Raw genomic sequence first — 24,781 nt, 5'->3', positions numbered from 1 at the left:
TCTGTGCAGACTGTGGACTTCAATGCCTTTAAACCAGGCTCGTTTTTCTGTGTCAAGTTGGCAAGCACGCGCACACGTACATACACACACATACATTCCATTTGCCTAGAAAAAGATAATTTCACACCTGCATAACCAACCCGATTCTCTCAAGTGACCTGGCAGTCACAGTTGCTATTTGTAAGTCACTGGGAAGTTCTGCAAAGCTCTTGAGGCAAGACTGGAGGGCCTGGTGCCTGCCGGCCCAGGGCCAGGCCCTCAGGATGGTCCCCTTCCCACCCTAACATCCTTTACAGGTGAGCATTCACCACCTCACTAGGTGGTGGCAAAGATGGACTCACAGAGGTGGACCCCAAGGTTTAAGCACCTGCTATGGATCCAGTGAGGACTCGGACCTGGCCTGACAAGTTGCCTGCTGTCAGGCTCACAGCATGCTTGGGTGAGCTTGGGGGCAGGACCCAAACTCCGAAGTCCCATTTTAGAGACCAAAATGGAGCCTCTATGACACGCTTTGGGACAGAGACATCTCCTGGGCCTTTCCGGGTCTCCCCACCTGGCCTACCCGAGCTACCACGGTGGGTAGCAACGGTGGGCATGTTCTGCCACTTTGAGAGAATTATGGAGAATGCCTAGCTGCTTGACTGACCCAATCATTAGGTTTAGTCTGAAGCTAAGATGAAAAATCTGTCCTAAAAAAATAGCTGCTTTTCTCTTTTAATAGAAGAAACAGTTCTCTTTCCTTTGTATCAGCAATCTCCTACGTTTTGAGGATAAGAACCAAACATACCCAAATGGGGATAATGCCAGACAGCTCAGCACACTCCACCCCAAGCCCGTGGTAACGACTGTGACTGCTAATGCTCATCAGATATACATTCATTTGAAAGCACGGCTCCCTTAAGAGTAGCTCCTGGCCATCTTTCCCCAAGTGAAACAGTGTCTAAGCACTTTAAAGCAACAGAAATACATTTATGTTGAGAACTTGTATTAATGCAGTCTACAGAAAATGCAAAAAAAAAAAAAATATCACAACAGTGCCCAGCGAATTCAGAGTCCCTCTGTTCCCTTTCTAAATAATATCCAGCCTCTTCCAGAAAGTTCCAAACTGCAATTCTCATCAACATACTCTCGTTGCTTACTGATTGCGGCCATCCACATTGCATCACAATCTTTGTCCACACAGGTCACAGAAAAACAACTTTCTTAACCTTACACAGACAAAACTCCCAGGCTATCACTCATGCATCTTACCCAAAAATGAAGACAACAGGTCCAAGAGTTTATTGGCATCTTCATCTCCAAAACACGATGAAGCATTTGTGATATTTTCACTGAAGTTCCATAAGGTTTTGCAAACCAAGCAGGCCAGCTGCCAATCAGTAGGACCAAAATCTCTTAAACAATCCACTAACCTGTAATAATAATAACAAAAAGCCAAGTTAGAAAGTTAGCAGATTGTAGCACCGGTGTCATGGCATAGCATGTTAAGCTCAGCTGTTGCTGGTGCTTAATTTGTTGGTTATGGCTGCTGCTCCACTTCCCATCACCTCTCTGCTAATGCACCTGGGAAAGCAGCAGAGGCTGGCCAAAGTGGTCGGGCCCCTGCACCCACGCAGGAGACCCAGAAGAAACTTGTGGTTCCTGGCTCCAGCCTGGAACAGCCCTGGGTGTTGTTGCCATTTAGGGAGTGAACCAATGGATAGAAGACCCCTCTCTCTTTCTCCCTTTTATCCTCTCTCTCAGTTAACTCTTCCTTTCAAATAAATAGTAATTCTTAAAAAAAAAAAAAAGGTACCAGGTTAGAATGTACCTGTTTATACTTTTAGCAGGATGCAGATTATCCTTCCATGTAATCTCATACATGTAACATATAACTCTCAGTCATCATTTAAAATAACATGGTACAAACAAATGCAAGGGGCAGAAAACTTGGGGATTCTGTCAAGACTCAAATGGAACCAGCGTGGGGCTTCCAAATGCCAAGCTGCTGACACCCCGCAGAGCCCAGGACAACAGAGGGCCAAGGCTGCCCAGCCAAGGGTGACCTCTTGGTCCCAAGCAAAGGTGCTGCACCCTGGAACTTACTTTTTAATGCCGCCTCCTTCTTTCAGCAGGCCGCGCTTGTCTTTCTCCACGGTGAGATTGAGGAGGACGCCACAGGCAGAAAAACAAACATCCTGATGCTTGGCGTCCAGCAGGGCAATCAGGAACTTGTGCACTGCGAGGCAGAGAACACACACAACTCAGGGCCGCTAGCTACACCTTGTTTTAACAAATGGCCGAGAGGAACTGGGGAATGGGTAGCCAAATAGGGACCCCTGCTCCATTCACTCTGTTCACTCCTGCTCCGTTCCCCAGGCTCTCTGGCTCCAGACGCTGCTATCACCTGCTTTATTACGGCAATGATGGAGTCCTGTTGGGGGCCCTAGCAGCAGGGCGAGGAGAGACTCAGGTGCTGCTCATTCAACCCCTTAGCTTCTGGCCTCCCAGGCCCTTTGTAAACCACCAGCACTGGCTCTTAGCCTGCAGCCTGGAGGAGGGGTGTAGGCTCCCAGGCTGGGAAGTCCAAAAACCTTGATCCGGACGCTGGAAATTGACCTGCAGCAAGGCAGGGTAGGGACATATTGGATAGGTCAGGCCCTCTTGCTCCTAGGAAATGGAACCAGCTGTCCCCTTTGGTCTTTCTGCAGTTGACAGGAGTGAAGGATAATGCTTGGCAGAGAGTGGGTAAATCGTATGCTCCATCCTTTCCTGCTCAGAGCGCCTACCATGTGGCTGCCCTGTTCTGGCCTTGGCCCTTGTGACCTGGTCAGGCAGTGAGGTTGGCCAAGGCTACAACACCCTGTGGTCCACTGGATACCTGCATCCTAGTTCAGATTGCTGGTTCCAGGCCCTTCTGAGCCAGCCCCTGCTTATGCATCTGGGAAAGCAGTAGAAGATGGCCCAAGTACTTGGGTTGTTGTACTCATACAGGGAATTCAGATGGAGGCTCTCAGACCTGCCTGGCTCAGCCCTGGCTATTGAAGCCATCTGGAGAGTGAACCGGAAGACGAGAGATCACTCCCTCTCATTCTCTCACTCTATAACTCTGCCTTTCAAGTAAACTCATCAACTCAATCTTTTTTTTAAAAAGATATATTCCCACATGTAATATTAGAGACATACAAAGGCTAGAGTTAGGAAAAACAGATGGATAATTGCTTGTTAAAGTTTAAGAAGTAGGGCCCAGTGCGATAGCATAATGGTAAGGGCCTCGCCTTGAACACCCCGGGATCCCATATGGGCGCCAGTTCTAATCCCGGCAGCTCCACTTCCCATCCAGCTCCCTGCTTGTGGCCTGGGAAAGCAGTTGAGGACTGCCCAAAGCTTTGGGACCCTACACCCGCGTGGGAGACCCGGAAAGAAGTTCCTGGCTCCTGGCTTCAGATTGGCACAGCACCGGCCATTGCAGCCACTTGGGGAGTGAATCATCGAATGGAAGACCTTCCTCTCTGTCTCTCCTCCTCTTTGTACACCTGCCTTTCCAATAAAATAAATAAAAATTTTTAAAAAACTTTAAGAAGTAATACATTATTTTCAAAATCTTATTTGGTATATGACAATATACACAATTAGTTTTTTCAACTAGAAATGAACAAAATCTTACAGATTGAATTTTATGACACAGGTAAACTCTTAAATGTACAGCTCCTCATTTTCAAGTAAAATTTCTACTTTATCCTATTACTGCAGGAATACATGCATGAATACAAGCAACAGTTTTACATATCTTAAAAAACTTACAGCAATGACATTATGCTGTAATTCCTCTCACCATTAGTTGTTGGCCTTTTTTTTAAATTTAGATTCATTTTTATTGAAAAGGCAGATTTACAGAGAGAAGGAGATATATAGAGAAAGATCTTCTATCTGCTGATTCATGCCTAACCAGCCTCAATAGCCAGAGTTGAGCCGGTCTAAAGCCAAGAGCCAGGTGCTTCTTCCAAGTCTCCCACAGGGGTGCAGGGTCCCAAGGCTTTAGGCCATTCATGGCTGCTTTCCCAGGCCACAAGCAGAAAGCTGGAGGGGAAGTAGAGCAGATAGGACTCGAATCGGCACTCATATGAGATTTCCGAGCTTGCAGGGTAAGGATTAGCCAATTGAGCCATTGTGCCACCTCCCCACACCCAACTTCATTACATGCCTTAGGTTGATGCCTGTTGCTACATAAATGTCTGATGTAGCTACTTTAATGGCTGCATGGATACACCGGACATAGTTCTACACTTCCCTATTACAAGCAAATGTAACACATGATCTGGCACACAAAGACTGTCCCTGGAGCATTAACAAAAGATTCACTGTATATTAACTGTATATTGTATATTAACAAAATATACACTGCCTGGGACACCCATGCACCCTGTGCTGGGAGTTTCACATAGATTGGGATAAAAAGCCAGAAGCAAGCATCAGACTGTAATGGCCCAAACATTCATAACAACCTAACTGGGGCTCAGCGCAGCAGACTGCTAGCTAAATCCTCACCTTGCACGCTCCGGGATCCCATACAGGATGGGATAGTTCATATCACAGCTCCCTGCCTGTGGCCTGGGAAAGCAGTAGAGTACAACCCAAAGCCTTGGGACCCTGCACCCGCACGGGAGACCTGCCCGGCTTCACATCAGCTCAGCTCTGCCATTACGGCCACGAACAAGTGGACAGAAGATCCTTATCTTCTATATTTCCTTCTCTCTATATATCTGCTTTCCAATAAGAAAATAAATCTTTTAAACAACAAAACAAAAACTACCACCAACTGGGCATTGATTAGAAGCGTGTGTGCATGAACTTGACCGTCCTTAACTTACCATTGTGCTGTACGATGAAATTACAGACATCGTGGTCCTGGGAGAGGTTTCCAAGAACACGCACAGCCTCCAGGACTCCGTCCATGTTGTCACTCACAAGTAGCTTTAAGAGCACTGGATGTGGGGCAGAGAAATAAAAGGAATACGTTTGCCTTTTAGCTGAAATGCTAATGGAAACCCACATTTTACTAGATGCTGACAACTGACAAGCAGAGTAAAATTAAAAATGACAATGAAACACAAACTGTAAGCAATTTTCCTAAGAAATGAAGACATGAATTCCCCCCACCCACTCCCAGCTTTTCATTTCCCCATCTCCCTCAATTCTCAGATCAGAACTCCTGAGATACTAGTGTCAAAAAGTCAGAAAAACATAAACAAAAAACCTGAATGCCTCCAGTTCTGAGTCTGCACAATAAAGAAAACAATTTTTCAACAAGTGTGCCTTTATCCAAAGCCAGGGGCTAGCCTCACATTCTGCAATATAGAGCTTTTGGTTTTGGATGGCGGAATTCTTCACTTGGTAGAAAGATAGGTTGTTGATCGTTGCCGTGGTATTGATCACCAACTCCTCGCAGTCATCAAGCGACTTGGATTCTGAAACCAATAAACAAGGGAGGCAAAGATTCATTGCCAGAGCAGAAACCATGACAACGATCTCCCAGACCTCTCCTGCAGGCAAATGTACCGAATGCAAGGGACCCCCACTCCTGGCAAGGGTGGGTGGGAAGCCCATAACCAACGATGACTGGAAAAGCCATTTTGGCCTAGGACCTTCGTCTAAAAGAAAGTCACCTCAGTCAGCTGAAGCATCTCTGACCCCATCAGCCTCGGGTCCTGGGCTGCACCATGCCTACCGCCCTAGAGAAGGATCCTTGGGTCATGGTCCACTCATATCCACCCATTCATTACCTGTCTCCCCAACACAAAAAATCTGCTTCTTTCTCACCTCCTCTGCTATCTGCCAGGTCCATCTCTCAACTCCTGTTGATCTCTCTCCTTCCACTTTTGCCCTAAGTCAACTCCTAACATTGTGATCCTTTTAAAGCAACTCAGAGAATGCCATTCATGTCTCATAACCTGCCAACAGCTCCACCTTGCTTGGCCTGCAGAGCCTAACTGGGCTGCCCCAGTGTGTGCCTCCCTCACCTCATTGGCTGCTTCTGCCCCAGGCCACCCAGGCCAAGCCCCTCACTCTCCTTGCCGGTTTTTTGTTTTTGGTCTTGGCTTTTTAATGCCTCAGCAGGATCCTGCCTGGGAAACCATGCGGTGCTCTCTTTCTTTTCTCTGGAAATATACTCTTCCTCCAGGAATCTGCTCAGCTCAACTGCTCATGTGCTTCAAGCATTTGCATTAGATGCAAGTTTGCTGTCTATACATCCAACACCACCTTATGTAAAACAGCTGCTGCTGATCTTCCCTCTCCTCTCCCTCCCCATCCCCCAGGCTTCCCTTGTCCCCATTTCACCCCTGACATGAACTGTGTTTAATTAATGCTCATCTGCTGGCTCTGATGTGTTGGCTGCTTAAGGACTTGGGACGGGTCTGCTTTGTTCACTGCGGCATCCCCAGAGTCTAGAACAGCGGCAGGCTGGCATCTGGTGGGGACTCAACAGACAGTGGCTGAGGACAAGAATGAACAAAAGAAATGGAGCCAGAATCCTGCTGCTTCCACTTACCCCTTGCTGTGTGACCTTACTCAAGCTGGTTAACCCCCTGGACCCACTCTCCCTGGTTCTAACACCGGAGGGAGAACTGCCTCTTCATTTCAGATGTGTTGTGAAGCCCCAGCTGATGACACTAGATCTTGGGCAGTGTTTTTTGTTTGTTTGTTTGTTTGTTTGTTTTCCAGGGGGTGTCTGTTTTCCCTCCTGTTTGTTAAGAGTATTTATTCATTTTCCCAGTTGATATGGAGGCAGGCTCTGAGGTGTCTCCACCTCTGGCAGGAGCCCAGATTTGGGCATGGCATGTGCCATCTGTGGCATGAGGGTGAGTACTCATGGCTTCAAGCTATTTGTACATACAGCAGCAGGCACTTCGTGTGTATGCATTCAATCCCTGTAAGTTCATTACAAATACTGCTTTAGATGCACTGACCAGCATGTACAGCCTCGGTAAGTAATTCTCTGAATTGCCTCTGTCTCAGCGGCTTCTTTGGGCTATTGCATCAAAATTCATCAAGTCCTGAGGCTAGAACCAACCACAATTCTTTTTCTCACAGCTCTGGTTGTGGGCAGTCCCAAGATGAGGGTGCCAGCAGGGTCTAGGTCTGGGGAGGGCTCTCCTCCCAGCTCAGAGAGAGTTGTTCCTTCCCAGGTCCTCACATGGCAGAGAGAGAGATGGAGAACTCTGGTGTGTTCCTGTAAGAGCTTTAATCCAACCACGAGGACTCCACCCCATGGCTTCTTAGGGCCTGTCCCTGCGAAGCCACAACCCACATGGGCACAGGTTCAGGTAGCAGTTGCTTTACTACTGATCCACCTCCCTTGTAACGCACCTGGGGAAAGCTGCAGAGGATGGCCCAAGTGACAGAGGGAAAAAGGAAAGGTGAGCTGCAGCGAGGACTGGGCGAGAAAGCAGTCATTAATAAGCCAAGATGAGAGCCTGGCCAGACGCTGACCCTCAGGCAACTTGATCTCAGACTCCTAGCCCAGATCACATTTCTGTCGTGGCTTTGGTTTTGGTTTTTTTTAAAGATTTATTTTTATTATTATTATTTTTTTATTGGAAAGGTGGATATACAGAGAGGAGAGACAGACAGGAAGATTTTCCGTCCAATGATTCACTCCCCAAGTGAGCGCAACGGCTGATGCTATGCCGATCCAAAGCCAGGAGCCTCTTCTGGGTCTCCCACGCGGGTGCAGGGTCCCAAAGCCTTGGGCCGTCCTCGACTGCTTCCCCGGGCCACAGGCAGGGAGCTGGATGGGAAGCGGGGCTGCTAGGATAGAACCGGCGCCCACATGGGATCCCGGGCATGCAAGACGAGGACCTTAACCACTGCACCACCGTGCCGGGGGCCCCCTTTTTTTTTTCACCTCAAGCAGACACAAATCAATCTGCAGCACACAGCACAAGAGTGACCCAGTAAATAGCTCTGAGGTTGAACAGCAGTCCCCGGGGAAAGCCTACTAGAGATGGTAAAACACCATTTCTGCTTGTCATTACATTTTCTCCCACACTGAAATTTTTCAAAAAGATTTATTTATGTTTATCAGAAGGGAGATTTACAGACAGAAGGAAAGAGGCAAAGATTTTCCATCTTCTGGTTCACTCCCCAAATGGCTGCAACAGTCAGAGCTGAGCCAATTCCAAGCCAGGAGCCAGGAGCCTCTTCTGGGTCTCTCATATGGGTGCAGGGTCCCAAGGCTTTGGGCTGTCCTCTACTGCTTTCCCAGGCTACAGGCAGGAAGCTGGATGGGAAGTGGAGCAGCCAGGACATGAACCAGCACCCATATGGGGTGCTGGTACTTGCAAAGGGAAGCAATTATGCCCCTTCCCACAATGAAATCTTAACTGAGTCTGGGTAGTAGCAGACAAACCAATGACCCTGGAGTGGGGTCAGTCTGCCTACACACCAGCACACAGTGGCACCTACTACAAGTGACAGGCCTCAGAAGAGGAAGTGGTATGCAAGGGGTTGGACTGTGTCTCCCCACCCAAAACTCCTGCATGGATACCTCACCTTCATAATGATGGCATGAGGGGCCTGGTACAATTGTGTAGCGGCTAAAGTCCTTGCCTTCAATGTGCTAGGATCCCATATGGGCACAGGTCCTAATCTCCATGGCCCTGCTTCCCATCCAGCTCCCTGCTTGTGGCCTGGGAAAGCAGTCAAGGACGGCCCAAAGCCTTGGGATCCTGCACCTGCTTGGGAGACCCAGAAGAAGCTCCCAGTTCTTCTGGTTCAGCTCCAGCCATTTTGACCACTTGGGGAGTGAACATCAGATAAAAGACTTTCCTCTCTGTCTCTTCACCTCTCTGTGTATCTGCCTTTCCAGAAAAAAAAAAAAAGAAAGAAAGAAAACAAAACAAAAGAAAAAAGATGATAGTATGTGAAGATAGGACTTCTGAGAGCTTCTGTGAGGTCAATGGAGGTCATTGGGTGGGGTCCAAGGTGAACAGGAAAGGAGAGGGGAAGGGGAGAGGGGGAGAGGGAGAGGGAGACACATGGACACCTGCCATCTGCTCAGTGCTCGCAGCTGGGAAAGGCCAAGTGAGCACACAGCTGCTGCTCAGTGCTCGCAGCTGGGAAAGGCCAAGTGAGCACACAGCTGCCTGTAAGCAGCTATCCCTATGCCGGCAAGTGCCCCTACAGGTGTGCAAAATCTACTTCTATGTCAGTGGTGATCCAAGGGGCAGGATGGGACCCTTAGCTAACGACTAGGACACAAATCACCGAGGACCCGACACTGGACAAGCAGGTGGACGGAACCCAGGGCAGATCTGGCATCTGAAACTGTACTGTTTCCTTAAAAAAAAAAAAAAAAAGGCAAAGACAGTCTTTTCCTTCAGACAAAGCCTGGGACTGGCAGCACAGGACAGGTTAGGGGGCACTCACCCAGCGTGCTCACAAGCAGGCCCACAAGGTGTGGATCACTGGCCAGCGAGGGGCCCACACGCGGGTGGATGGCCAGGTTGGCCAGCACGCGGGTCAGCTTGATGAGCACAGCCTCGGCTTCGGATGGCAGGCTGGGCGTGGTGGTGGTGGTGGCCATGGTGGTGGTGATGGTGGCGGAGGATGCCCGCACAGCTGTCGTCTGCGCACAAGGCACGTCGAGGCGCTGGAAGGCATGGAAGAGCGACAGCAGGGTCTGCATGCACCCGCGCTCCCGGCACAGCTGCTCGCGAGCTGGGTCACTCTTTGCTGTCAGGTTGCCAAGGATGAACACCACGCGGATGACTAAATCCTGCAGAGGACACAGAGCAAGTCGGGTTAGCGGCTGACCCAAGAGGGTTGGGGCGCGTCTCATCTATTCACCCTCTTAACAAAGAGCGGAGGGTGGTGCGTCTGCCTTCTGCCACCCTGTCCAGCATTTCAGAGAATACAAGATTTGAAGGCGCAGACAAGGACTAGGAAACTCAAAGCCCCTGGGGTTCTGGACACAAATCCCCTGCCACAACCCTCCTCTCCATTTTCTTCAGACAATAATTTAGTTGAGTGGGATAACAGTACTAAGAATAAGTTGTATCAGTCTGTGCCAACACACACAGCTTTCTTGAAAGGGAGTGAGAGAAATTTTCATCCCTTGGTTCACTCTCCAAATGGCTACAAAGGGCAAGAGCAGGCCAGGCAGAGGATGAGAGCCAAGAACTTCATCCCAGTCTCCTTCATGGGCGGAGGAGGGATGAGCCCTTCATTGTACCAGCAGGGAGCTGGACAGCCGAGTGGAGCAGCCAGGTCATGAACAACTGGTTGCCCAAATGGGATGCAGGTGGTAATTTAACTTGTCATGCTAGAGCACCTGCTCTGGAAAAGGGGGCTTCCTTTAAGGAACACTTCCCAAAGGCCTGCAACTGTCCTGGGGCTCATATTAACTGGCATAAACTAGGGACTGTATGGGAGGAAGGGCAGTGTGGCAGCTAACCAACAGGCAGCATGGGACACGTTCATTTTGGAGTGGCTGGCTTTCCGACCTTATCCAGCTTCCAGACCCTGGGGGACGACAGGCAATGGCCCCCTGTCACCCACCTATGGGATCTCAATGGAGTTTCTGGCTCCTGGCTTTGAGCTGGTCTGACTCTTGCTGTTGCAGCGTGGGGAGTGAAATAGTGAGTGAGACATCTCCCTGTCTCTCTCTCTCCTTGCTCCTTGTCTTATTTTCAATGAAAAAAAGAAAAAACTGGGGCTTGGAGAAGCTGTGCAGGTCACAGTGGCTGATAAGGGCAGAGCCAGGATTTGAACCCAGGAAGACTCTGACTCAACAGTCCTTTTAGCTCCCACTCTGTCTCCCAGGCATGGTGTCATCTGCCTTATCTTCTTGCCTTCTTGCAGAAGAGCTGAGAAATGATCTTTTAAAATGCAAATATGCTACTCCCACTGGATGATCATACACCTGACCTGTGGTTTATCAAGTCAGTACCCTCAGTGGACAGAAGGAAAGGCTTCCGAGGGGAGAGGGCTGAGCGGATCCAATCCAACCTGGGGACAAAGCAGGGTGTGGCACAGAGTGCTGAGGATAGAGGACCAAGGCTGGCGTTGGGACTCTGCCAGTGCTGGCTTATACCTGCTTGTCTGTGTGCATGCAAAAACATTCTCCCTGATAATGACTGGCTGAGGAGCAGCAAGGTTGCTGGTCACACTGCTGGGCACCATTTACCAACACCAAAAACAGACTGAGCCAGACTACCAGAGAGGGAATTTCTGAAAACTTTTCAACTCCTCGTATTTACCCAATCACAGCAACTGTTGGGTTAGGGCGACCTGCACCTGACTGTGCCTGGGAACTAAGAGTGTTCACCCTGAGCTCACTTTCGAATGTGAGCTTGTTGGAGGAAATCCCCCATACATAAGCATGGAGATACAGCTGACACCATGGCACAGCAAGCTAAGCCTCTACCTGTGGCGCCGGTATCCCATGTAGATACTGATTCAAGTCTCAGATGTTTCACTCCTGATTCAACTCCCTGCTAATGTTCCTGGGAACACAGCAGAAGGTGGCCCAAGTCCTTGGGTCCCTGCACCCATGTGAGAGACCCAGAAGCTCCTGGATCCTGGTTTCAGACTGGTTCAGCTGTGGCTGTTGCTCCCATTTGGTGAGTGAACCAGTGGATGGAAAATTTCTCTCCCTCTCTATCTTTCCTTCTCTCTATATAACTCTGCCTATCAAATTTTAAAAAATAAGAAAAAATAAATTTCAGAAAAGAAAGAGTTCATAAGCTATGTAAAAAGGCAGGGGTAGCCCATGTGGGGGAACGGCAGACTTCAGAGGCTGAGCCAGAAGCTGGATACACAGGATGTCCAGGAGTTCCTGCCCTGGAGCTTGGTGACCTGGTTTCTCACCCAAGACAGGACGTAGCCTGTTTGTGCCTCTGTCACCTCATTTGCAAATGGGGAGAAGACTGCTTCATGAGAGCAAGCAAGAAAAGGTGGGTACAGCACAGGTAAGGGCTGAGTGAGGACTGTGGTACCACTCATGTCTCCTTGGCACATTTGCCATAAAGAGCCAGCTGTGGCAGCAAGAGTGAAGAAAAGAGGGTGGTGCCTAGGGTGACCAGCAGTAAGTCTGAGTTTCAACCTTGAAGTGGCTATGAACTTCAGGATATGCTTTGGGAAGACTAGGAGGGACCCGAGACAAAATGCTTCCTTGGGGACTGGAGCCCCCTTGTCATTGTTTGAGCACTTCTTGGCTCCCTAAAGATGCAGGCTTACTATCTAAAACAAGGCTATGCGTGCCATGAACTGCCCCCTTGCTGTCAGCATCCTATACCCAGTCCAAGTCCCAGCTGCTCTGCTTCTGATCCAGCCCCCTGCTGATGTGCCTGGGAAAGCAGCAGAGGAGGGCTCAAGAACTTGGGCCTCTGCACCCATGTGGGAGACCCAGATGGAATTCTAGGCACCTGGCTTTGGCATGGATGGACTGGGCTCTGACCTTTGCAGCCATTTGGGGAGCGAACCAGTGAATGGAAGATTCTCTCTCTCTCTCTCTCTTACTCTTCCCTCCCTTCTCCATCACTCTGCCTTTCAAAAAATCATCATCATAATAAAATCAAAAAGACTTTCTGTAAATGAAAAAATAAAAAGAACACTCATGTCAGTTGTGATCCTGGAGTCCCACTTGACATTGGTCCCCATAGCTAATCCTGATGGCAAGGCCTCTCCTGGCTCTGGAAGGGAGGTATCAACGTGGTGGCTTCTCCCACGCCCCAGTCAGACCCCATGGGAAGGCAGATAAACAGCAGTCTTCCAACCAGATCAGAGGGGATTTCCAAGCACCAAGTTCCTTGCAGGGAAATTCCATTTGACAGTTCCCCAGCCAAGGACAACGATGATGATGAGCAAACTTTTCCTGTGGACTTCTGTGGTTTCCAATGAAAGCCACTTGACACACGTGCTGCCACTGGACAACAGTCGTCACAGCAATACCGGAGTTGATGAATGGTGGCAGCAGCTCAGACACGGCGCTTCGGGTCTGCCAGGCCTTGGATCCAGCAAATGACCCAGTTTGCGCGGATCATCGCTTTCACTCCTGCGGTCTGGGCAGAGCCGCTGGCTCTTTCAGTCAGAAAGCAATCTTCCCCCCACATGGTCACGTTAACCGTTTGGGGATTTCAGTGTGTTCCCAAATGGTGCTCCTTCACCACAAAAACACATTCAACAAGACGGGAGGGACATCAGGAGCGATTTTAAGTGACTTCTGGAGCATTTCAGAAACACTCTTAGTTCTTTGGCGAGATCATCAGCAGCACTAAAGGGGCCATCTCAGTTCTGCTTCACCTCTACCTACCCTCTGCCTCCCACCCAGGGGGCTTCGCTGGCCCTCAAGTGCCATCTCCACCTGTCACTGCTGAGTGCCTAGGCGAATTCCCGCCTGGGCCCTGGCTGCTGGTAACAGCAGATTTCCTTCCTAACCTCTCTGGGGATCCCTCCCCCACCTCACTCATGGGGTACAGCCTGATTCAGCCTGAAGTGGGGGAGCCATGGATAACCCAGCCCAAGCCAGAGGGCAGGAAGCATTAACACTGCCCTAGTACCTCTTTCCCTACGCTCTGTGGGGAAGAGGAGGGGGAGACGCCTGGCAGTAGCAGTGCCAACTGCAGGATGGCCTGCGAAGAGTGGCAAATGGGGCGACAGATTGCGCGTGTGCAGTACCAGCCTTGCAGCAGCTGCCATGCTCACTGCTTCTGTCCGCTGGTCGTGGCGGGTGGCCAGTGGCCAGGGCGTCCTCTCCTTTCACCTCTCTTAGCTCCGTCCTCTCCATGCACCCAGGGAGCCCGGTCCCAAGCCAAAATAGAAGCAGCCTCCCCGGGAGCTTGGCAGGGGTGGCGTTTTCTCCTTCCCACGCTGCTGCCGCCCGTTGGAGCTGCTCTTGACTTTTCTGAAATTCTGAGGCAGAAGGCTGAGAAAGAGGGATTTACAAGGTCCCTTTAACATGCTATGGGTGGCCTTGGCATGCAATTTTGCCCTCCAGGTCCCCCTTTTATCCTTGTCCTCCCTTCCCCAGAACTGAGCTCTGTCTTGGACTGTATCACAGAGAGATAATCCATTATACTGATCCAGCTCAGGTCTGCAAAACATCACTTAGTTCAATATCCTATAAAGATCCTCATGGATCGAGCCAAGACCAAGGTCACCCATTTGCAGAGCCCACCAGTTCCACGACAGAAAGCCATTTCTTGCCAACCCACGGGTCTCCTTTATTCCTAGACAAGATCTGAGCAACACCTCACAATCCACATTCCTCTTTCAGAGAATATTTGTCTCAGGTCCCACCAGGCTGCATATTCATAGCACAGCGAGGTGGTTTCGCTACAACAGAAGGAAGATGAAGCAGGACGATCTTGGACTTTATTTTTTTTCCCCTAAAGAAGGCAAGCTAGTGTAACCTGTACACACTGATTTTCTAATTTTGCTTTGAATAGCATCAGCCCAGCAACAGCTGCAGCCAACCAGAGCTCAGACAAACAGGTAGAACTGGAGGAAGCTGGAGCAAAACTGAGCGTGACAATACAACCTTGGGGAGAGCTACTCCAGTTCACCGAAGCTGAGCCTCGACCCTCAGCCTGGGTTTCAATATGAATCAGGTTCCATTAGCCTGGGGTGGCAAGACTTGAACTGGAACAAAATAAGAAGCAGCTCCCTGCTAGACAGGATGGGCTGTGCCAAGCTCCAAGGGCAGAAAAAGTGACCACAAAACCAGTTGGAGACATTCCAGTGCCAGTTCAGAGATGGGGAGTCTGAGGTTGGGAGAGACTGTGACACCAAAGCCCTATGCTAAGGAAGAGGCAGCCCTTTAGCAATCCCGTCTACACACACACACACGTTTCCATGTTCTTCTTGCCAACACTCCCCATCCTCCAGCCCTAGTGCCATCTTTGACTCCTCCCCTAGTTTACTCACTTCCCCAAGCCAGTCACCAGGCGCCGTCAACTGTGTCACCTGAAAGATCATACAATGAGGCTGGCACCTTAGTGTAGCACTTTTAAGCTTCTGCCTATTGCACTGGCATCAAAAATGGGCTCTGGTTCATGTCCTGCCGGCTCATGTTTCAGTTCACCTCCATGTTCATGACCTGAGAAAGCAACAGAGGATGACCCAAGGGCTTGATCCCTACCACCTATGTAGGCTCCTGACTTCAGATCAACTCAGCTCTGGCCATTATAGCCATTTGGGGAGTGAACCAATCAGCAGATGAAAGATCTTTTTGTCTTTGCTTCTCTCTCTGCTAACTGTGCCCTTCCAATAAAAATAAACCTTTTGAAAAAAATCGATTACCTGTTAAATATTTGTCAAAGCCAGTACCTAATGCTCTCATGTGGTTCCTGACAGATTACTTGTGCATGCCCTTATGGCACTCTCGGCCCATGGGCAGCCAACATGGAGGCCTTTCCTCCCTGACTCCTGCCCCTCCCCACCAGGACCTTAAAGTCACCAAGGAGCACACTGGAGACCAGGAGATGGGCTGGCATCAAGCTATCAGAGCAGGGACAAGCTACAGTGGGTAAACTCCAACAACTCAGCAAGGACTACACTTACTAAGCTGAAGGAAAACATCTTAGAGAAGATTTTCTAGAACCGGGATCAGTGTAAAGGGACCTAAAGACTGAGCCTAGTCTCAAATCCAAAATGCGTTAAATTGCCCAGCTGGATAGTTGCTTAGAAACTTCTCCCACCAAGGAGCTGGATCCAGTTTGTGTGATTTAATCCAACTTCCTGTCCTTCAAAGAAATTTAGACGCCACTCAAACTCACAGGTGGCTTGCAGAATAAACATATGTCACCACTTTGGGAAATGACAAACCACACTCTCCAGTAAACATGTTGATTAGGCCACGGGAACCAATCAGGGGCCTACAGTATGCACAAGTGGCTAACTCTATGAAATGAATGGAAGATACTGAACCGTCAAGAGACTCAAAACCAAGAATCTAAGTAGAAAACCATTTTAAAAGCGGGAGTCGGGGGGGGGGCAGATATACTTGGTTCCTCTGCCCACTGATCCATTCCATCAGCACCCATTTCCCAAGCATCTACCTGTTATCGGTGAGCTTGGTTGTAGTCCCGAAGGACTAGGGCAGGGGTAGGATTTGACTGTGATCTCCTTAAACCCAGAAGACTACATCAGACATTTGAGCTCTGCACTCAACAGTGAGGAGGAGGGAGTAGAACGGGGGGGGGGGGGGTGGAAGGAAGGGTGGGAGAAGAGCCAGTTCCACAAGGGCAGAACGACAGAAGCTGGAAAGAATGAGAAAACTCAGGGCTTACTGTGTCGCCTGCCGGCCTGCCAGCCTGCCAGCCTGCCCGCCTGCCCAGTCAGGGGTACAGATCAAGGCCAAAGCTGGGAAAAAAAGAAGTGAGTTCAGCCAAATGTTCCCAGCACTCACTGGGAATGTGCTTGCTGAAGGGGCTGGGAAGACAGCCTCAGGGAATGCTCCTGCCAGCAAGGAAGGCTGGGCAGGGAGCCTTGCAAGGGCCAGAGCAAATGGTATATTTTTATACCAACATCCCTAAGAGAATGGAGCAGGGAAGTGGAGGTCATCTTCTGTCCTGACTCTCCCACTGCTGGGCTTGCATTAGCCACCAGGAGCTGAGACAATGTCGGATGTGTCTGCTTTTAGCCCACAAGGTGCGGGCATATCAGAACTCTTTGGGGGACACCCTGCACTTGTAGGGCCAGGGCCAGGGACAACTGCTGACCCCGGAGGAAGTCTGAATAGACATGTGACTTTCCAAGTGGCACAAGTAAGGACTCATCTGGCCATTCCCACAGAGCATTTGCTAGGGCTCCAAGGCTAATGGCCCTGCCCCAACAAGTTCTGTAACCGTATCTAAGAGAGGGTTCCGTGGACAGTGGCTCCTTGGAAATACAGCATGGAAATGCAGATAAAGGTCACTGTTTTTGGACCATGACCTTTGCAAAAACATTGCCTGTCTTATAAAAGCTTATGATGATGATGACGATGATTTTGAGGCATTTCACCAGCACTCCTGCCCGGCAGATACTTACAGAAGTGGGAAGAAATTCCCTTCATGATCTTCCACAAAAACAACGCCCAGTGCATTTTGCTGGGATGCTAAATGTAGCAGCACTGACGTCATGCTCCTCCTTCGGCAGGCTCTGTGGTACACAGGCTGATAACAACCCTCCTGGCTTTCTGTTATGAAGTCCATCTGTGTGCACAGTCGGTTTGAAACAGGCACAGTTTACACTGCAGAGCGGACAATACATGCGCAGCTCTGAGATGAGTTGTCATGTAACTGAAGGTTGGCTGGTGTTTTTAACAGATGCTTTATCTAACTCTGAGCTTCACCTTTCAGGGTACACCAAGGGGGAATGTAATGCCATTTCTATCTTGGTTCTTATGTGGATGGCAGCTGGAGTTATTTGTTGTGCCAGTGATCTTGGACAAATTAACCATGCAGACAGGAACACCCAAGCTTTTGAAGGCCACTGATGAGAGCTGGGAGGAGTGGGGGAGGGAGGCTTTGATGAGACTGTGAGGAGCCAGGGCCTGGCTACCCGCCATCGCCATACCCAAGCACACCGCGGCCCATTCACAGAGGACCTGTGCAAAAGGGAGACAGGTTAAGCCATGCCAGGTTTCATGTGAAATCATCTAGTCATTTGCCAATGAAATGCTACAAACCTAAAAAGTTTAAACCTGGGTGATACACAACTTTCTCAAAACAAGATATCTGTAGGAATATTGGGAGATTTTCTGAGTCAGAGAGACAGAAGAAGAGAGTTCAACATCTGATAGCTCACGCCCCAAATGTCCTCAGCAGTTAGGACTGGGTCATTCTGAAGCTGGAAGCCAGGAACTTAATCCAGTTCCCCAGTGTGGCAGGAGGGAAAGCGGGGAGGGAGCAGGGACCCACCTTCTAGCTTCTGTCTGGACCAAAGTCTGGTTGAGGAAATTCGTGCAATATGTCGCTGTCTAGCTAAGAAGCTATTGCTCAACTGCAGGTGTGAACCACAAATGGTTATCATTGCTGCCTGAGAAAACCTATATCCACACACCTGAACGGTCCTGCCAATCAGTTCCTGCTACATCAGGTGGGTCAGGGGAGGGTCACTGCCAGCCACCCTCCTGGGGAGACAAGACGCGCCTGTGTGATCTTCACCTGAACGGTCTTGCAGTTTCACGGGGGAACTCTGCTGACACTATCAGAGAAGGGTATTTTGTGGAACTACTTTCATCATTCCTACCACGGGCTCCCAGACCCAGGGCTCATCTGAATCAGCTGCCGGGCTTTGTAAAAATAGCTCCTTGGGCTGTGTCCCAGACCTGAATGAGAACCTCCCCCCAGGGTACTGCCTGTCAACTCAAGGTGCCACAGGTGACTCTGATGACAAGCCAGCGCCCAGGAGACACTGATCCAGAGCAGGAAAATATTTAGAAAGCTCTCACAAAACCCCTCATCTGTTTTTATAACATTGCTCTTTATTTATTCTTCAAAGATATGTTTCTTTACTTGAAAGGCAGAGTTACAGAGAGAAAGGTCTTCTGTCCACTTGTTCGCTCTCCAAATGATCAGAAGGACCAGGGCTTGGTCAGACCGGCACCAGGAGCCTCTGTCCGGTCTCCCATGTACATGCAGGGACTCGACCACTTGGGCCTCATTTTGCTGCTTTACCAGGTGCATTAGCAAGGGGCTGGCCCATGTGCCTGTGTACCAGCTTTACCCACTGTTCCACAACCCAATCCCTAAAATTTCTTTCTTATGATTTATCTGAGAGAGGGACTGCCCTTGCCCATTGACTGGTTCAATCCCTCAAATGCCTACAATGGCCCCTTACACTGAAACCAGGGGCTGGGGACTCATTCCGGGTGTCCAACGTGGGTCACAGGAGGCAGTTCCTGCCTCTCAGGGTATGCATTAGCAGGAAGCCAGAACCAGGAACCGGGTCCAGCCATCCTGATACGGAACAACAGCATCTTTTAAAAAAAATATATATATATATATATATATATATATTTATTTTTAACCAGAGTTAGAAAGAGAGAGAGAGATGGGGAAAGAGAGAGAGATATTGAGAGATAGAGGACTTTTATCCATTGGTTTATTCCCCAGATGGTTGCAATGGTAGAACCAAGCCAGGCCGAAGCTAGGAGCCAGGACCTTCATATTGGTCTCCCATGTGAGTGCAAGGGCCCAAGTACTTGAATCATTTTGCTGCTTTTCCCAGGGCATGAACTGGGAGCTGGCTCTAAAGTGCAGCGGCTGGGACTTGAACAGGTGCCTATATGGGAAGTCAGCTTTATTTGCTATACCACAATGCCAGCCCCAGGGATGCTAGCATCTTACTAATGGCTAGACCAAATACCCACATCAGTGTGATTCAATTGTAAAATGAATTTTTTAAAAAGCAAAGTTACACTGATTCTAAATATGCCATTTGTAAGAGACAGAGGCAATAGTAACAGAGAAACAGGGGGAAGGTGCACTGCCTGGGATTGTTTAACTGCTGGGTGAGGGCTGTGCCTAATAAGAGACTACAAAGCTTCCAACAGGCCTTGCAGAAACAAAAATAACTGAAGGAAGTCATCACTCTATTTAAATAAAGTTGCCAGATGGATGGATTTCGTGTCCAAGATGAGATCCCAACTGCTGCAGGTGTAGCTGAGTCAGGTGGACACATGAGCAAACATGGAGGGGGATTCCTGGCCAGCCTGATTTGTTTTGTTTGTTTGTTTTAATAGAAAGAAGGAAAACGATGATATCCAATGGGGGGGTCACAGAAGCTGAGGGAAACATGATTCTAAGGAGGTTCGGTCACCCAGCACCGCTTTCCTTCTGCTGTTCTCAGCAGCCGAAGGATGAGATGGGGTGGGCTGGGTCACACTGCTTCCTCCCAGGGTACCAGAGGAAAGGAGGTGTCTTGGGAAGCTATTTCTGAGTACTGAAGCAATTCACATCCCTGAAAGCCACTCTTCTGGCACCTGTCATGAGCGAGAGGGCGAAAGCATGCTTCGGGTCAGCTATGTGAAGGCAGGCCCGGCCTCCTTTGGGGAATTTTCAGGGCTGGGTGAGGCAGCTCCAAAAACAATGCTCACGTTGAGATCCACACGAGGAGCTTTGGTGAATGGCTTTATAGTGAGTATTGGGGACACATTCATGACCCCCTTAGCACCTCAACTCTTGCCCTGCTCTCCTGAAATACAGTGGCTTTGAGGCAAACTCACATTACCTACTTTTCTTACTAGAAAAAAAAAATAATAAAGTGATGGCTCAAAGCCCTAACATTTCCATTTTTCTTAGAAGCCAAAGACAGTATAAAGTCCAAAATGAAGTTTTAGTAAAGTGAAAAGCATGGCTTTAAAATATAAACTCAGCACACTTAAAAATTATGCATCTCATCAGTGAGCAATTAGGAAAGCCATGTAGCGGGGAAGTGGGTTCCAAGAGCAACTGAAGAATTGGGAGTTCACAAGCCTCTAACAGAATGTCAGCACAAAATTTCTAGGTCAGATACCCACTTGGCCAAGAGCCTACAAGGTCACCACCAAGCCTCAGCTTTTGAGGTGACACTGTGTCCTAGACCAAAATCTCCCAATTAAAGGCATAACGTCATAGTGTCTGAGTTTTAATCAAATAGTAAATAGCAAATTCAAACACGAGATATGCATACTGGAGAAGTCAACATTGGGCAGGTCACTCAGCAAGGCGCCCGCATGACTTCACTGGGGCACGCCTCCTCCCGCCCATACCTACTGAGGAACCAGGCTGCTTTCATGGTGCCAGGGGTAGTGGCCACGTTACCAAGGCCTTTAGGACGATGCAGAGATGGAGGAAGAATAGATGAGGCTTGGGAGACCTGCCTGGGACAGAGGACAAGACATCACCATCCTGCGATCTGAACTGGCTTCTGAAGATGAGAAGCGACAACACAAATTTCATCCAGGTGCCCGTTACTCTTCCTCACCACAAGCCAGTTAGACAGTTTGGGTGTTGCTTTCAATATGCTGGGTCACACAGTTCCCTTGCTAAATGCCAGTGAATAATTTCCCAGGGACAGGGTGAACCGCAAAGGCACAGGTAAGTAACCAACAGAAAAGGAAGAGGGAGAAAAATGACACAGGGGAGATGAGACAGCTTTTTAAAGAAATTCACCCATAGGATCAGGCTCCCAGTGCGGCAGCAATAACTAACTCATCAGAAAGGGGTCAGGTTCATCTTCCTGTCTTCTAGATTGTTAGGCACTGGAGCACAACTTTCACCACAGTGATTAACGTAAGCTCGGTGATCACTGAAGGAATACATCAGCCTGTGTCTGAAGGTTCTGAAGGAACAAGCTCCTGCACATGATTAACAAGATGCTCTTCATTCTCCTTTAGAAAATAAAAATTGATCACTGGTCTCCTGTCGGTGCTTCATCCCCAGACTCTCCCTGTCCACGTTACTGGCTCGGAGCAAATGGCGCCAAGGACAATCTGAGGGACCCCTGGACCTAAGAGGCAGGTGGATACAGGGGTTGGATTCCTGTCACCCACATGGGAGACATGGATTCACTTCCTAGCTCCTGATTTCTGTTTGGATCACCTCCAGCCGCCCACTGTGAATACCTGGATTAAAGAGGCCCTTTTTAGGAACTTTTGAAGATACTTGATATGTATGTTCTTCACAAAGGTTTGCATCAGAAAATAGTGTATGGATTCGCAGGCAACTGGCAATCTATTAGAGGAAAGATGTGAAATAAAGGTGGTTATGGAGTCGACCTCTGTGGATCAGGACTGGGGAATAGTGTCAGATGGACAGGACACCACAGGACTTCCAGTCAGTTCCTTCAGAAGGGAAACCTAGACCTGCTGCATATCCATGAAACCTCCAAGAGCTTTTTTCTTGCTATAGGAAAAATAATAATAACATACACACATTCAGAAAACTGGGAGACTTCCTTCTCTCTGCCTCAGAAACCTCAAGAAAGGATGGTACCATTCTACAGCAGACACTGGTTCAAGCCAGTTGTCAGAAGTGGATTGCAAGTGCATGCCGGCTGCTATGTAGCATACGCAGCACCAATGAATAAGTATCTTGAGAGCTTTCTCTCTCCTTTCTCTGAAATCAAAGCACAAAGATAACATGTAGTAAAAGGATAAGCACATTCAACTTTCTCAGCCTGGGATAGACTGCAGTCTCATTGGGATGTCAAGGGAACCAGTGCACCCAGCAAAGATCTCGGTGTAACTGTGGTGGGGTGGGCATTGCGAGGATGACTTTTACTACCCTGGAAGGCTAGCAGCTGATCAATACCAAGCAAGGAGAAACAGAAGTGACAGATCTGACAGCCAAAGGCGAATGGGTCAGTGCAGCAAAGAAACGGATCTCTATATACTGGGAAGTGTGCCACTGACAAACATCTGGATCCTTCGTCCATCTTCCAGAGCGCCTCTCTTCACTTACCATTTTGTAACAGACTGCAAGAAAAACACTCCTCAAAATTCTCTCCCCTCCTTGTAACTGATCAGATATTCCCTGCTGTCTAAAAAATGTGAGAGATGAGTAGGAAAATAAACCTGCACTCACTCCCTGCCACTAGCACCCTGCACTTGTCTCCCTTGAAAGGCTTCTTACTGCTTACCCTCCTTCAACACCTCCAATGGACTTGGAGAGTGTGAGACTGAAGGGGCGAAGGATTAGAAAGCATAAATCACCGGTGATATGAACATGAGATATTAAGGCAATAAATATGAGTAAATTAAAAAAGAAAAAGAAAACCATTTTAATAATACAAAATGACATTCAAATTAACAGAGTGTGTGTGTGCGCGCACGTGTGTGTGTGTGTGTGTGTGTGTGTGTGTGTGTGTGTGCCTACCACAATGTCTAAATTGGCTAATCCTCCCCTTAAAAGTGCCAGGATCCTATATGGGCACCAGTTTGTGTCCTGGCTGCTCCACTTCTCATCTGGCTTCATGCTGTGGTCTAGGAAAGCAATGGAGAACAGACCAAAGCCTTGCTTTAGAAGAGCCTTGGCTTCAGATTGGCTCAGCTCCAGCCATTGCAGCCATTTGGAGAGTTAACCATCAGATGGAAAGATCTTTTTGTCACTCCTTCTCTCTGTAAACCTACCTTTCCAATAAATTAAATAAACAGCTCCTGGATTCTAGCTTGGGACCAGCTCAGCCCATGTTCTGTGGCCCTTGGGGAGCAATCCAGCAGATGAAAAGATCTCTTTTTCTCCCTTTTTCTCTCTCTGTAATCCTTTCCAGTAAAATAAATACATCTTTTAAAAAGTGATCATTTAGGGCCCAGTGCCGTGGCCTAGCGGCTAAAGTCCTCACCTTGAATGTGCCAGGATCCCATAGGGGCACTGGTCCTAATCCCGGCAGCTCCACTTTTCATCCGGCTCCCTGCTTGAGACCTGGGAAAGCAGTTGAAGATGGCCCAAGGCTTTGGGACCCTGCATCCACGTGTGAGACCCGGAAGAAGTTCCTGGATCTGGGCTCCTGGCTCTAGATCAGCGCAGCACCGGCCATGGCAGTCACTTGGGGAGTGAGTCATCGGACGGAGAATATTTCTCTCTGTCTCTCCTCCTCTCTGTGTATATCTGACTTTGCAATAAAATAAATCTTTAAAAAATAATAATCATTTAAGCTGTAATCACAGAAACCAAGCAGTGTCTACATCATAATACAATAAAGCAATGGAATTGTTTGACAGTATTCCATAAATGGATTTTCTTCCTTCTAAGAAAAAATATAGGTTACAACATAACTTCAAATCAAACTTTTAAGTTTCAAAGTTTTCAATTTTTCTCACTCTCATTTGAAAATTTGAAAATTCTAGTTCAAGGCAAAGAGATGTGCTCCCCATAAGTCTGCCTACTCATCCAAAATCATAACAGCAGAAAACAAACAGTAACAATGAGAAAGTAAAGCTACACATAAACTCCAAAGAAAATTAATTCACAAACTATGAGGACACTTTAAAAATTTTCAGAAGGGACTGTCTTTGTGACTTATTGTGTAAAGCTGACACCTGGAATATCAGCATCCTATTAGGGTATTGGCTTAAGTCCTGGCTGTCCCATTCTGATCCAACTCTCCACTAGCGCACCTGGGAAAAGCAACGGAAGATGGTCCGAGTGCTTGGGCCCCTACACTCACATGGAAGACTGGAAGAAGCTCCTGGTTTCAACCTCACCAAGCCCAAGTCTTTTTGGCCATTTGGGGAATGAACCAGTGGCTGGAAGAACTTTCTCATTGTTCCTCTCTCTATATATAAGACTGCCGTGTCCTACCAAAATGCTACATAGATTTCATATTTTTTTACCAAACTAAATTTATTTTAAAGTCCATTTTACATGAACTTTTTCTTCAACTACCCTCATAAAATACATAAACCTCATTAAAAAAAAAACCAGATCATGTGTTTATTTATTTGACAGAGAGGGACCTTTCATTTATTGATTCACTGCCCACGTGGCCATGGCAGGCAGGCCTGGAGCCAGGAACTCCACAGGGTCTCCCACAAGCGTGGCAGAGGTCCAAGCATGTGGGTTATCTTTCTGCTGCTTTCCTAGATCATTATCAGGGAACTAAATCAGAAGCAAAGCAGTGGGGATTCGAACTGGTGCTCACATGGCATACTGATGTCAAAGATAGCAATTTAACCTACTGTTAATTAAATTGCAAGGCCTCAGAAATCTCATTTAAGATCTAGAAGGCTTCTTTTAGGGCTATAGTAGACTATCTTTGCTATCATGTGATATGTTTCCTTAAACAACAATTGGTGGGGGGTGGCTTTGTGGTACAGCGAGTTAAGTTGCCA

At 48.4% G+C, this 24,781-nt stretch overlaps 1 protein-coding gene across 1 annotated transcript in view; it reads right to left on the bottom strand.

The window, feature by feature from the left end:
* ARMC2 (armadillo repeat containing 2) overlaps window positions 1–24,781 on the bottom strand; it is a 94,889-nt gene that overhangs the window by 4,868 nt on the left and 65,240 nt on the right. The window contains exons 13-17 of the mRNA XM_040983127.1: window positions 9,409–9,757; window positions 5,325–5,447; window positions 4,851–4,964; window positions 2,086–2,218; window positions 1,252–1,412 (exon numbers count right to left, since the gene is read on the bottom strand). Of these exons, the coding sequence (XP_040839061.1) occupies window positions 1,252–1,412; window positions 2,086–2,218; window positions 4,851–4,964; window positions 5,325–5,447; window positions 9,409–9,757 (880 nt within the window). The remainder of the gene's footprint in view (window positions 1–1,251; window positions 1,413–2,085; window positions 2,219–4,850; window positions 4,965–5,324; window positions 5,448–9,408; window positions 9,758–24,781) is intronic.

The sequence above is a fragment of the Ochotona curzoniae genome, unplaced genomic scaffold (genome assembly GCF_017591425.1).
Source record: "Ochotona curzoniae isolate NIBS_2020 unplaced genomic scaffold, NIBS_Ocur_1.0 contig_3819, whole genome shotgun sequence".
NCBI lineage: Eukaryota > Metazoa > Chordata > Mammalia > Lagomorpha > Ochotonidae > Ochotona > Ochotona curzoniae.
This window is presented reverse-complemented; position numbering and strand designations above follow the sequence as displayed.